At 55.6% G+C, this 10,362-nt stretch overlaps 2 protein-coding genes and 1 long non-coding RNA gene across 4 annotated transcripts in view; 1 reads left to right on the top strand and 2 right to left on the bottom strand.

The window, feature by feature from the left end:
* Nucleotides 1-1,979: 1,979 nt before the first annotated feature.
* LOC144247139 (uncharacterized) lies at nucleotides 1,980-8,642 on the bottom strand. The gene is made up of 5 exons (XM_077786741.1): nucleotides 8,591-8,642; nucleotides 8,465-8,541; nucleotides 6,719-6,753; nucleotides 6,101-6,174; nucleotides 1,980-4,575 (listed from the first exon to the last, which is right to left on the bottom strand). The coding sequence occupies exons 1-5, from the start codon at nucleotides 8,640-8,642 to the stop codon at nucleotides 4,454-4,456; spliced, it is 360 nt and encodes a 119-aa protein (XP_077642867.1). The 3' UTR covers nucleotides 1,980-4,453.
* On the bottom strand, nucleotides 7,878-8,449 carry LOC116184128 (uncharacterized). Its single transcript, XR_004148868.2, has 2 exons — nucleotides 8,291-8,449; nucleotides 7,878-8,136 (listed from the first exon to the last, which is right to left on the bottom strand). It is a non-coding gene; the product is annotated as an uncharacterized LOC116184128 (long non-coding RNA).
* Nucleotides 8,618-10,362, top strand: part of NRG2 (neuregulin 2) — a 154,476-nt gene continuing 152,731 nt past the window's right edge. The window contains exon 1 of one of the 2 annotated variants that reach the window (XM_031506032.2): nucleotides 8,618-9,064. In XM_031506032.2, the coding sequence (XP_031361892.1) occupies nucleotides 8,641-9,064 (424 nt within the window). In that variant the 5' untranslated portion in view covers nucleotides 8,618-8,640. The remainder of the gene's footprint in view (nucleotides 9,065-10,362) is intronic. The other variant, XM_021531870.3, reaches the window with a different exon arrangement.

The following is a 10,362-nucleotide window of genomic DNA, read 5'->3' as shown; positions in this document are numbered from 1 at the left end:
CGAGGTCTGGATGGAGCAGGTAATAGACTGTGGTGTGTGGAGCACCTGGTTTGTGTTGGAGAGGAAAACAATTTATAAACCAGAAGCATTAGTAAACTGGCTTTGCTGGAGACTTGTGGGACAGTCTGCAGCCAGCACAGCATCACAGACCTTTGTTCTGGGCAAAGCAGTGCAGGGGGCTGGGAAGGAAAGGGGCTCTGGCACCTGTGAGAGGGGGTTAATTCTGCATCTCAGTATGGAAGGCCTGACAGCAAATGGCATCATAAAACAGCTGCCTTAATAAGACAGAATAAAAAGAGGGATCTATAATAGCTTGAGGAACCAAAAAGGAAGAACTTCTCTCCAGGGAAGGGATATGTGCAGCACTGGGGAAAATCCATCCTGGGTCCATCCCACACTGCACGAATGCAGGGTGCTCTGCATCTGAAGGGGTATGAGGCTTATTTGCCCTTGATATTTCTCTTTTTACTCTGCCTTGTTAAAACAGATAGTTTATGAAGCTTTTTGCTGTTGGGCATTTCTCACTGAGACTGGAGAGTAGCCCACACCACCTCCTCCCCCACTCAGTCCAGGGAGTGTCCCCAAAGAAATGGGTGTGCACAGGGCTTGTTGGGGGATTAGGGACAGGCTCCCCTCAGATCAGAGCCAAGGCTCCTGCTGCCTCCCTGGCCATCCCCAGCCTGAGGAAACAAGAGGGGTGTGCCAGACCCCTGCTCTGAAGTGCCTCACTCAGGTCCCCATTGCTTCCCTGCATGAAGCAGTGACTCCTGGAAGGAGAACAGGAGTGACTCCTGTGTGTTGTGCCATGGGCAGCCAGCATTATCCCACTAGCTGGGGGCTCAGAAACAGCCATGCCAGCCTGGTTAGAGCTCACAGGTCCCAGAGCCTCGGGGTCCTGGAAGGGACAGTGGGATGGGAGCCCTGGGATGCTCCTGGTGGTGCCTGCTTGCACCATGACTGTTGTCAGCACTAGGTCAGGGTGACCACAGCTTCATCAACCCCAAACAATGAAGGACCCCTGTCCCCATGCTGTGTGCTCTCCTAGGTTTACACCACCTCCTAGGAAAGAAAGATCACATGGATATTCACCCTCAGCCTCCCAAGCTGCACTAAAGAGCCACTGCCCTGTGTGACATGCCCCAACGAGGGGACTTTGGCTCTGTTGCCTTTGTATCTGCCCTCCAGGTAGCTTTTAGCCATTAACTCAGCCCTAAACTTCCTCTCAGACAGACTAAACTAGACCACCTCCCATCATCCCTCCTTTTAGTGCCTGTGTCCCTGTCCCAGTGAGTCTGTGTGTGTGATCCAGCCTTCAGGAGAGGAGAGAGAGGCAGGAGCAGCACCCCTGGGGCAGGTAAGGCAGGTGATGTCAGTGCCCCATCACTCCTGCAGCAAGCAGAGACTCCCACTGAAGCCTCTGTCTTGGCAGAGCTGGCCTGGCATCCTTCCCAGGGGATGAATTTTGGCTGAGGAAATACAAACTGCTGTCCCTGGCTCTGCAGGGTTAATTTCAGTGCAGATGCACGTGGTGCTGGATGTGTCCTCAGCTCCAGGCAGGACGTGCACAGCAAAGGGCTGAGGAGGGAGCTGCAGCCCAAGAAAGCAGCGTGGCCTTGGGTGTGTTGGGAGAGCCTTGGAGTGCCCGGGGAGGGAGGATCCAGCACGTGCACGTGTGTGCCCACGGATCACACGAGCGAGATGCAGCAGATGAGCTGCCTCGCTCCATTTGTAACCTCCCACTGCTGTTGCACAGGCTCTGCAAGGAGGAGAAGGAGCTGAAAATGGAGCTGAAAATGGAAACTTGAGGCTCAGATGCTTGGAGGGGCTCAGGAGCCCGACTGAACCCATCACTCCCCAGAGAAGCAGGAGCTTCTGTTCCTCCTGGGCCCAGTGCCTTGCTCTCGTGCTCAGCACAGAGTGAGACATTCATGCTCCACCTTGGAGCAAAAGTCATTTTCATTAACTTGTTGAGGAAAGGAGACATAAAGACACAATTTAATTGCAAACCACAAGATTACAGTGTGAGATGAAGCAAGGGAAGAATTAAGGGGAAAAAGGAACAACAACTTGGTCTTATTTTTTAATTTGCATCCATTTAGCTGGCTGAAGGAGAGCTGGGTGAGGACATGGCAGTGCCATGGTGTGCCCTGCTGGATGGGATCCAGCCTCCCTCTCTGGGCATCACAGCTGGGATGTTGCATTGAGGATCTGGCTGGTTTGGACAGTCCCAGTGGCTGCAGCCTGGCCACTGGAGGGTGGAGGATGAGAGCCTGGTGTGCACGGAGCCATGGACATCAGTCCTGTGCCCAGGCCTGAGCTGTGGATTTCCTGCACCTGCTGCCCTGGGTGTTGCTTTTGGAGAATTCAGGAAGTTCTTGGGAAAGTGCATGGTAACAGGGGAGCACAAGGAGTGCAAACTGGGCTCCTCTTCATCCCCTTACACACAGCAGCCTGGAACAGCCCACCCCTCCCCTGATCCCAGCTCTCCTTGCAAAGGGCAAGATGGAGAGGTGAGGGATGGGGCTCCAGAACCCTTCCAATCCTCCAGCTTCTTGCTGAAACTGCTAATTAAAGAGCCCATTTCACCAAACGATTTTTTTTTTCTGATATGAAAACTTTTCCATAAGGAACTAGTCCCGAATCCACCAACTCATTTCACATTTATTTTAAATCTAAGCTTTATATCATGTAGTTTCCTCCAGGGCTTGATTATCTTCTCAGTAAAAGCTCTGTTGTTCTGGTTTGTGGGACCTATATTTAGCCTTGCCTTAAGGTCTGTGCACCTCTCAGTACAGGGCTCAGAAGCTGCCACCCGAGCTCCTGGGCTTTCCTATTTATTTGGATCTATTAAACAAGTTACCATTTCTGTAATATCAAGGGCATTTTTCCAGCCACAGGCTGCCTACAAGCAGTAACTTGTTGCTGCAGAAATGGTCTCCTGGATCTCAGAAGTAATTTGGAGAGGGTCACTTTTCTAACAATGGCAAATTATATTTAAACAGGGAATCAAGGGCAAAGCCAGCCGAAGAGCCTTGTCCCTCTCTTTTATTGTGGTGGTACCTCAAGTCCTCATTCCCCATGTTTCCCACACATGTAATAAGGCATACACCCACTCAGCATATTTTTACATAAAAATACACAAAACAGGCAAAAGTGGGTGGGGACTTTGCCTTCGAAGGGAATTCAGAGGTGCACAGACATACCTGGTGCCCTGGTATGGCTGCAATTGTTATTTGATACACAGGGGGGTGTAAGGAGGTTGTGTGGAGAGAAGGGAGAGACAGAGAGAGAAACATCAGCGCAGCTGGCAGCGAAATCCAGTCCAGGGAGAATCTCTGGGACGAAGGGGTCTCTCAGTGGAGGGCTGGAGGCTGGGATACACCATCCTGTGGGACTGGTGCCATTTTTCACCCTGTCATCTTTCTGGTGACACATCTCAGTACCGAGGCAGCGCTGTCCATCTGGAGGACACGAAGATCTGCCTGGCTGATCATCAGCTCCCTGCCAGTGTCCCCCTCTGCCAGTCCCACCAGAGGAACCCTGTGGTGCCCTGCAGAGGCTCCCCTGTCTCCTGCACCCTGAGGGAAGGCCTCCTGGAGCTGGAGCTGCTGAGGAATGTGTTGGATGCTGTCTGTATCCGAGGAACGCCGCGTGTGAGCGGCGTGGCGAGCCAAGGCACGCGATCGGAATGATCAACGGGCAAAATCTGGGTGCTGAGGCACGGGCTGGAACATCTGATTGGAAGGCTGGGAGGGAAAAGGGAAGGCTGAATTGTTTATGGTTTGTTTTTCATTCATCATTCCTGCTTGTGTGGGTGGACAAGGAGTGAATGAGTTTCTCGGGGAGGGCAGCAAATAAAAAAGGCACACATTTCCTTGAAGGATGAGTAGATTTTTTCCTTTCTACTGCCTAGGTGAATATGTCAGGGGAAAGGGGCTGGAGGGAGCCCTAACAGCTTCTCTCCCAGATGGAGGAAACAGCTTGCTCTTGACTTTTTCCCTTTGATCATCATGTGCCAAGAGATAAAGTATTTTTTGGGGTGGGTTCCATCATAATAAAGTCCTGCTTTTTCTCCCTAAAGCAAATGTTCTCAACTTTTCTTTGGACTGTTGAGCATCTCATGGAATTACAGTGAGTTGATGCATTCCCAGCTGAGGGAAGGATGGCTGGCTGGATCAGGCCTCTGTGCTAGGATGCTCCATTTCTGGGAGAGACAGCACCGGTGCCTGCAGCTACAACCCTCAGTTCTGCTTTCCTCTGGCCTGGAAGTTGACATTAACAGGAAGGAGATATGTAGAAGTAGATGATTTTTAAGTTTTCTTCAAATCTGAGCCATTCTCTGATTCTGTGGTTAGTCAATGTCCAGGTTGGAGTCTCAGACTGAGCGCTGGGCTTTGCTTTTTCCATACAATTCCTGTGTTCATCATTTATCACCTGCTTTTCTCATTTCACCTCAGGCTCTGGTGGTGTCCCCCTGGTGCCAGGAGTCTGGGGTGTCCTGGTGAAGGGCTGGCTCCTGCCCACATGGGGCACTGATGCTCTCCATGGGCATCCCCAAACTGAACAAGCCAAATCCTTGCAGAGAAGACATGGAGGTGGGAAAAACTGTTTGCAATGGATTTGATGGCATTTGTGGGGCTTTTGTAAAACACCTGATTATTGCAGGCAAGGAATTGTGGGAATCCAGAGCTTCCCTCTGGCAGGTCTGGGACCCTGGCAGGGGTCAGGAACCCCCCTGGAGAGAGCCCCCAGAGACACTGGCTGTGATCTCTGTCCATGGAAAAGAGTTTTCAACCTAACAGGATGAATTACAAACTCTGAGTGTTTGATATAAGTAATAATTAAGTGTGGCACGGGCGCAAAAGTAAAATTTTAGGATTCTAGATGAGAGGTCCAAAAGGGACAAGATGGAGGAAATTGGGTGTGTCTTGTCCTTTTTCTCCTTCTTCATGCCCCCCATGTTTCACTGTGGTGTTGGCATTTTTCTGTTGGTTCAGGCTGGGGACACACTGTCCAACGTAGGTGACAGATATTGGCACGTGATTGTAAATCCAGCCCAGGGAGTTTCTGGTATTTAATGTTTGTAACATCCCACTGAGGGCAGAGCCCCACACGCTGCCCTGCAGGACAGAGCTGGGCAGGGCAGCAGAACATGTGAGAGATAAACAGAATAAACAACCTGGAAACCAGCACAGACCAATTATGGCTTCTGCTTTGGCAGTGGGGCAGAAAGACAGAGACTTTTTACAATCTGGGAATCATCAATACCTCAGATTCCGACAGGAATGTCCCATAGAGAGGGAAAGCAATGTTCCCTTGGCTGGGGTATGGGATGGTGTCTCCTGTATTTACCACCTGCACACCAGCAGGGCTTGGGGCTCCCTGCAGGATACAGCTGGTGCTGGGAAGGGCTGTGGGAGGTGGGGGGGCACCTTGCAATGCATTCATGGTTCTGAGGTTGGCCTGAAATGGGCAAGAGCTTAGCACAGCCCCATGCTGGATGACACAGGGAATGGCTGGACCTGTCTTAGGCTGGATATCAGGAAAAAGTTCTTCCTACAGAGGGTACTGGGCACTGCCAAGGCTCCCCAGGGAATGGGCATGCCCCCAAAGCTGCCAGAGCTCTAGAGCATTTGGAAAATGCTCTCAGGCACAGGGTGAGTTGTTGGGATGTCTTGTGCAGAGCCAGATGTTGGACTCAATGCTTCCCCTTCCAGCTCAGCACGTTCTGTGACTCTGCTTTGTTCCTCCTTACACCAAAAGCCCCACATGGGATTTGCAGGAGCAGACCTTCAACTGACACAGAGGAGGCTGAGCATCTGCAGCCTGTGGAGGATGCTGAACAAGGACAGCTCGCCTGCCTGTGCTGCTGGAGGTCAACACCTGTCCTTGCAGAAGAGCTGCAGGGCTCCCTGAAGAAGGGAGGGACACTGGGACACTGCCCTGTGTGGCATCTGCACCAGGCAGGGCTCTGTGCCAGGAGCTCCCTTGGCAGAGGGCAAGAGAGACCTGAGAGGTGCTTTGTGTTCAGGCATCTCTGGGAAATTGCAGGAACAAAATTAAAGGAGGTAAAAGAAAAAACAGCCCCCAGAACAATTACCTGAGGAACGAAAATCTCTGATGGTGCTGCTGAACTCTGGGGTGGCATCCAGGCTGAGCTCAGATTCTCCATCTCTGCCAGGATAGCAAGTATGATGGGTTTTCACAGTGGGGAGGTAGAGGAGAGGTGGGCTTTGGGTAAATTAAAACAGACCACAGACCTTCCTGGGGTCCCTGCCAACAGTTACCCTAGTCTGAAGGAAAGTATTTTTAAAATCGGTTATTTAAGCTTAATTCTCTCAAAGCCAGTGTTCAGGTTGTTCTGGTAACTGTACCAAGGACCTTGCTTTATTTATTTCATATGTCAAAATGCCCAAGGACCTATAGAAAATAATGATTTTTCTTTATGGGAAAAACTGCATAATGGGGGGAGAGGGATTTAGTCCTAAACCATTTCTGAAATTTAAGAGAAAAGCAGCTGTCTCAAGTGATGAAAACCAGTTGACTTCACAAGAGTTAGGTTGAACAACAGGAAAAATACTGCTGAAAGCAGATGTGACCAGTGCCCTTGTTTGAGCCTAAGTGTTCGGGACTTCAAAATACCCCAGAGATAAAGAAAACCTGAATTTTTCAAAATTTCCCCAGAGGCCTCACAGGTATCTTGCACTGAATTACTCACCTGGAGAACTGCGGTGGTCCCGCTGGGATTTCAGCCTGCAAAAACAGACAAGGATTAGCAACTCAGCTGCCTGGGCATGAAACTGCCCTTTCTGCTGAGGGGCAGGGTAGAGCAGGCGAGCTCCAGATGAAGTGATGCTATCGGGTATATCCTTCCTATTCAGGCAGAACCTCAGTTGCTGTCTGAACAAAATGATAGGGAAAGGGGAAATTCCACAGAGATTTATGTCAAAAGAAGAGAGAAGTCAGGTGGTTTCCCTGCTCCTCTGAGCAGCTTCCTGAATCTAAAATACTGTTCTTCCCTCTGCCGTGGGAAACACTTCTGGTCCCTTCTACCTCCACCTGCATTTCTCTGCAGTTCTGCGTGGTCACCAGTCAGGGGGAAAGAGAAAGCCTTCGGAAACATCTGAGACCAAAAAGCCGCAGAGAATCACGCTTAGCGAGAGGAAATGTGCACCAGAAGTAAATGGTCCCCGAGCCCTGCTGTGGGCACGCTGCGGGGCTCCCGGTGCACCACGGCCCTGCAATGGCAACGCTGCTCCGAGAGCTGTCAGCAGTCCCGGAGAGGGGAAGAGCAGCGGTCCTGGCTGGCACCAGAGCCCCGGGTGCGTGTGCTGGGGCTGTGCCCTCTTGTGCCAGGGTGGGACAGCGCTGCCTCCCGCCCCGAGCCGGGGAAACACGAGCAGAGGCTACGCCCCATGCCTGGGCTGGGCTGGGCACAGCGGCTCTGCTCCTTTCCCGTTTTTCCTGACGGTTCTGGCTGCGCTATGTTAAATGGAAGCAAATCCAGGTCCTGCCATCTGTGCTCCTTTGCTCTCACTCAAAGAGAGTGGGCTCGAAGACTCATCCCTTGAGGTTTGCTGAGGGGTTTCCTCGGGGCCCTAAAGCACAGGGACTGTTGCAGTCTGTGCCCAGAGCCATCGCCCTTCTGCCTCCAGGTCACCTCCGTGGGATGGGACTATGGCCGCTCCCCTTCAACACAGAATCCAGTGCAGCAACAACCACAAAATCCCCCGCTGCTGCTAATTGAGCATTTCAGCTCCCTTTCGCACCGCCTGGGCAAGCGAGGCTTTGCGAGTGCAGATGCTTCAGGATCAGCCTCGGGAATAAACCCAAACAAGCACATTTTGGAGCTTAAAGCGACTCCTCCTGGAAGCCACTGCAGGGAAAAGCATTTGTTTATTAAAGAGAGGCAGCAGGAACAGGCATGAAAGGCGGCTTTGTCTCCTCGGCCACTGCGTGTTCCGTTTGTCTCTATGTTAATGTCTTTCCTTCAGGTGTGCAGGGAATCTCGGGCACAAATCTCCCAGCTCCATAAAACCATCGGGAAAGAGGAATCCCCGGCTCCCGGGCCCTGCGCATCGCGGAACCCCCGTGTCACCTGCAGCCGCCCCCAAATGAGCGCATCTTTGATCGCCTCTGCGGGGAAAAGGGGGGTTCTGCCAACGCCTCGGTTGGCTCCATGGGCGGATGGAGGGAACGCGATCTGCCTCCATCCCCGGGGACCCCCAGGGACGCGGGGATCCCCACCGCAGCGGGCATCCCCGGGGGGAGTCCCCGGGCAGGGAATCACCTTTCCGGGGGGGTGCGGGGGTCAGCATCCCGGGGGCAGGGGCAGCTGAGGGAGCATCCCGCCTCCTCCTCCCCGCGCCGCGCCGCGCCAGTGCCTGTGCCGGTGCCGCGCCAGGCCGTGCCGCTGCCGTGCCGTGCCGGTGCCGCTCCGTGCCGTGCCGGTGCCGTGCCGTACCGTGCCGTGCCACCCCGCGCCGTGCCGTGCCGCCCCGTGCCGTGCCGTGCCGTGCCGCCCCGCGTCGCGCCGCTCCGCTCCGCCCCGCCGCGCCCGCCGCGCCGCAGCCCCGCAGCCCGGCCCCGCAGCCCGGCCGCCGCCGCAGGGCCGGCGGGCAGCGAGCGGCAGCCGGCGGCATGAGGCGCGACCCGGCGCCCGGCTTCTCCATGCTGCTCTTCGGCGTCTCCCTCGCCTGCTACTCGCCCAGCCTCAAGTCGGTGCAGGACCAGGCGTACACGGCGGCGGTGGTGCTGGAGGGCAAGGTGCAGTCCGTGGGCCCCCCCGCCGGCGGCAATGACAGCCGCGGCGCCGGGCCCGCCGGGGGGGTCTTGGTCAAGGTGCTCGACCTGTGGCCCCTCAACAGCGGGGGGCTGCAGCGGGAGCAGCTCATCAGCGTGGGCTCCAAGGCGCCCTGCTTCAAAGTGAAGCGCAACCACCGCTACATCTTCTTCCTGGAGCCCACCGAGGAGCCGCTCGTCTTCCGCACCGCCTTCGCTCCGCTCGACACCAGCGGCAAGAACCTCAAGCGGGACGTGGCGCGGATCCTCTGCGCCGACTGCGGTACGGGCCGCGCCGCGGCGGCGGGGGGCGGCGGGGGGCGATGGCGGAGCGGCGGCGGGAGCGCTGGCCCGCGTCCCGGGCAGGCGCGGGGCGACAGGTCCGTACCGCTGGGACCTACGGGGGACAGGCGCCCGGCGATCATCCCCCCACTTCGCCCCCGGTGGGCCCCGGGAGCCGCGCCTGCACCGGGGGAGATGCGATGCGATGCGGCGCGGTGCGATACGATAGGATACGATACGATACGATGAGCTCCGCGCGGCCCGGCCGCCGCAGCCGCGCTCCCCCCATTCCCCGGCCCCGGCGCTCCTCGCTCGCCCGGCTCAAGGGCCGGTAGCCCCAGCCCGGCGCCGCGCCAGCAGCGCAGACCCGGGCCCGGTGCGGGGAGTGCCCGCAGCCCGCGGCCGCCCGGCGCTCGGTGATGCCGCGCGGGAGCCCTCGGGCTCAGCGCGGTCCCAGCGCCCCGGTGCCTCTCCCCTCGGGGGCCTCGGCCGTGGCAGCCCTGCCGGGAGAGCTGCCGGCCTGCGGGGGCTCCGGTCACTCCGGCCGCGACCCCCGCCCCGGGCGCGTTCCCTGCTGCGGAGGGGGCCGGGCCCGGGATGCGGGGCTGGGACAGGGGCAGCGCTCCAGGTGCGCCCTAAGAGCGGGGAAGTTTTGCGTCTTCCAAAATAACGGCCTCGCGAGGGGGGGAAGTTGTTTTTTCTTTTGTTCGTTCCGCGCATTTCGGTGTTTCCGATCACGGCTCTCGTGCGGTGGCTTGTGCTGTTCTTCCAGCACCTCTGGAAACGCGGTTATGAAATGACTTCAACGGGAAGTGCCCGCCGGAGCGTCCCCGCTTTTGTTCCTGGATTTTCCTTGCTGTCCTCTGGCAGGTGAACACCTGCGAAGGGCTGGGCGGTGGGGACCAGGCGAGGACAATGCCTGCATTTTCCCAGGGTTTGGATCTGAGCTGACAAAAATGCACGGCTGGCCCTTCATCCAGCCTGAATGCTGGATACTGTGTCAGAAAATCTGGAGAAGGACGGTGTTAACCCGGAGAGCTCTGAGCGCCGTGCCGTGCCCTCAGCAAGGGTTTGAATTCCTCGTTTTTGGTGTGTTATGAGGATATACAGGGTGTACCTCCAGGGAATCCAGGCTCCCCACTCAATGTTAATACACTGCATTCTCATAAGGTTAATTGGCCTTTTGCCTCATTAAAAGCGAGGTACTTTGTCAAGTTATACTTAGCTCTGTAATGACCATATGTGTACTGCTCTGTGGTGGTTGTTGTGGTATTAACTGTGTGTTTCTGGGGCAAATAC

This window comes from Lonchura striata, chromosome 15 (genome assembly GCF_046129695.1).
Source record: "Lonchura striata isolate bLonStr1 chromosome 15, bLonStr1.mat, whole genome shotgun sequence".
Lineage (NCBI taxonomy): Eukaryota > Metazoa > Chordata > Aves > Passeriformes > Estrildidae > Lonchura > Lonchura striata.
Note: the sequence above shows the minus strand (reverse complement) of the source record. Positions and strands in the feature narration are given on the sequence as shown.

Bases quoted from the DNA above. Each gene is read 5' to 3' on its own strand.
- LOC144247139 (XM_077786741.1), bottom strand. From the start codon at position 8,642: ATGCCGCCGGCTGCCGCTCGCTGCCCGCCGGCCCTGCGGCGGCGGCCG. The intron at 8,542-8,590 runs GCGGGGCCGGGC...GGCGGGGCGGAG, and splicing joins CCTGCGGCGGCGGCCGGGCT to CGGAGCGGCGCGACGCGGGG. The intron at 6,175-6,718 runs GTGAGTAATTCA...CTATCCTGGCAG, and splicing joins GGACCACCGCAGTTCTCCAG to AGATGGAGAATCTGAGCTCA.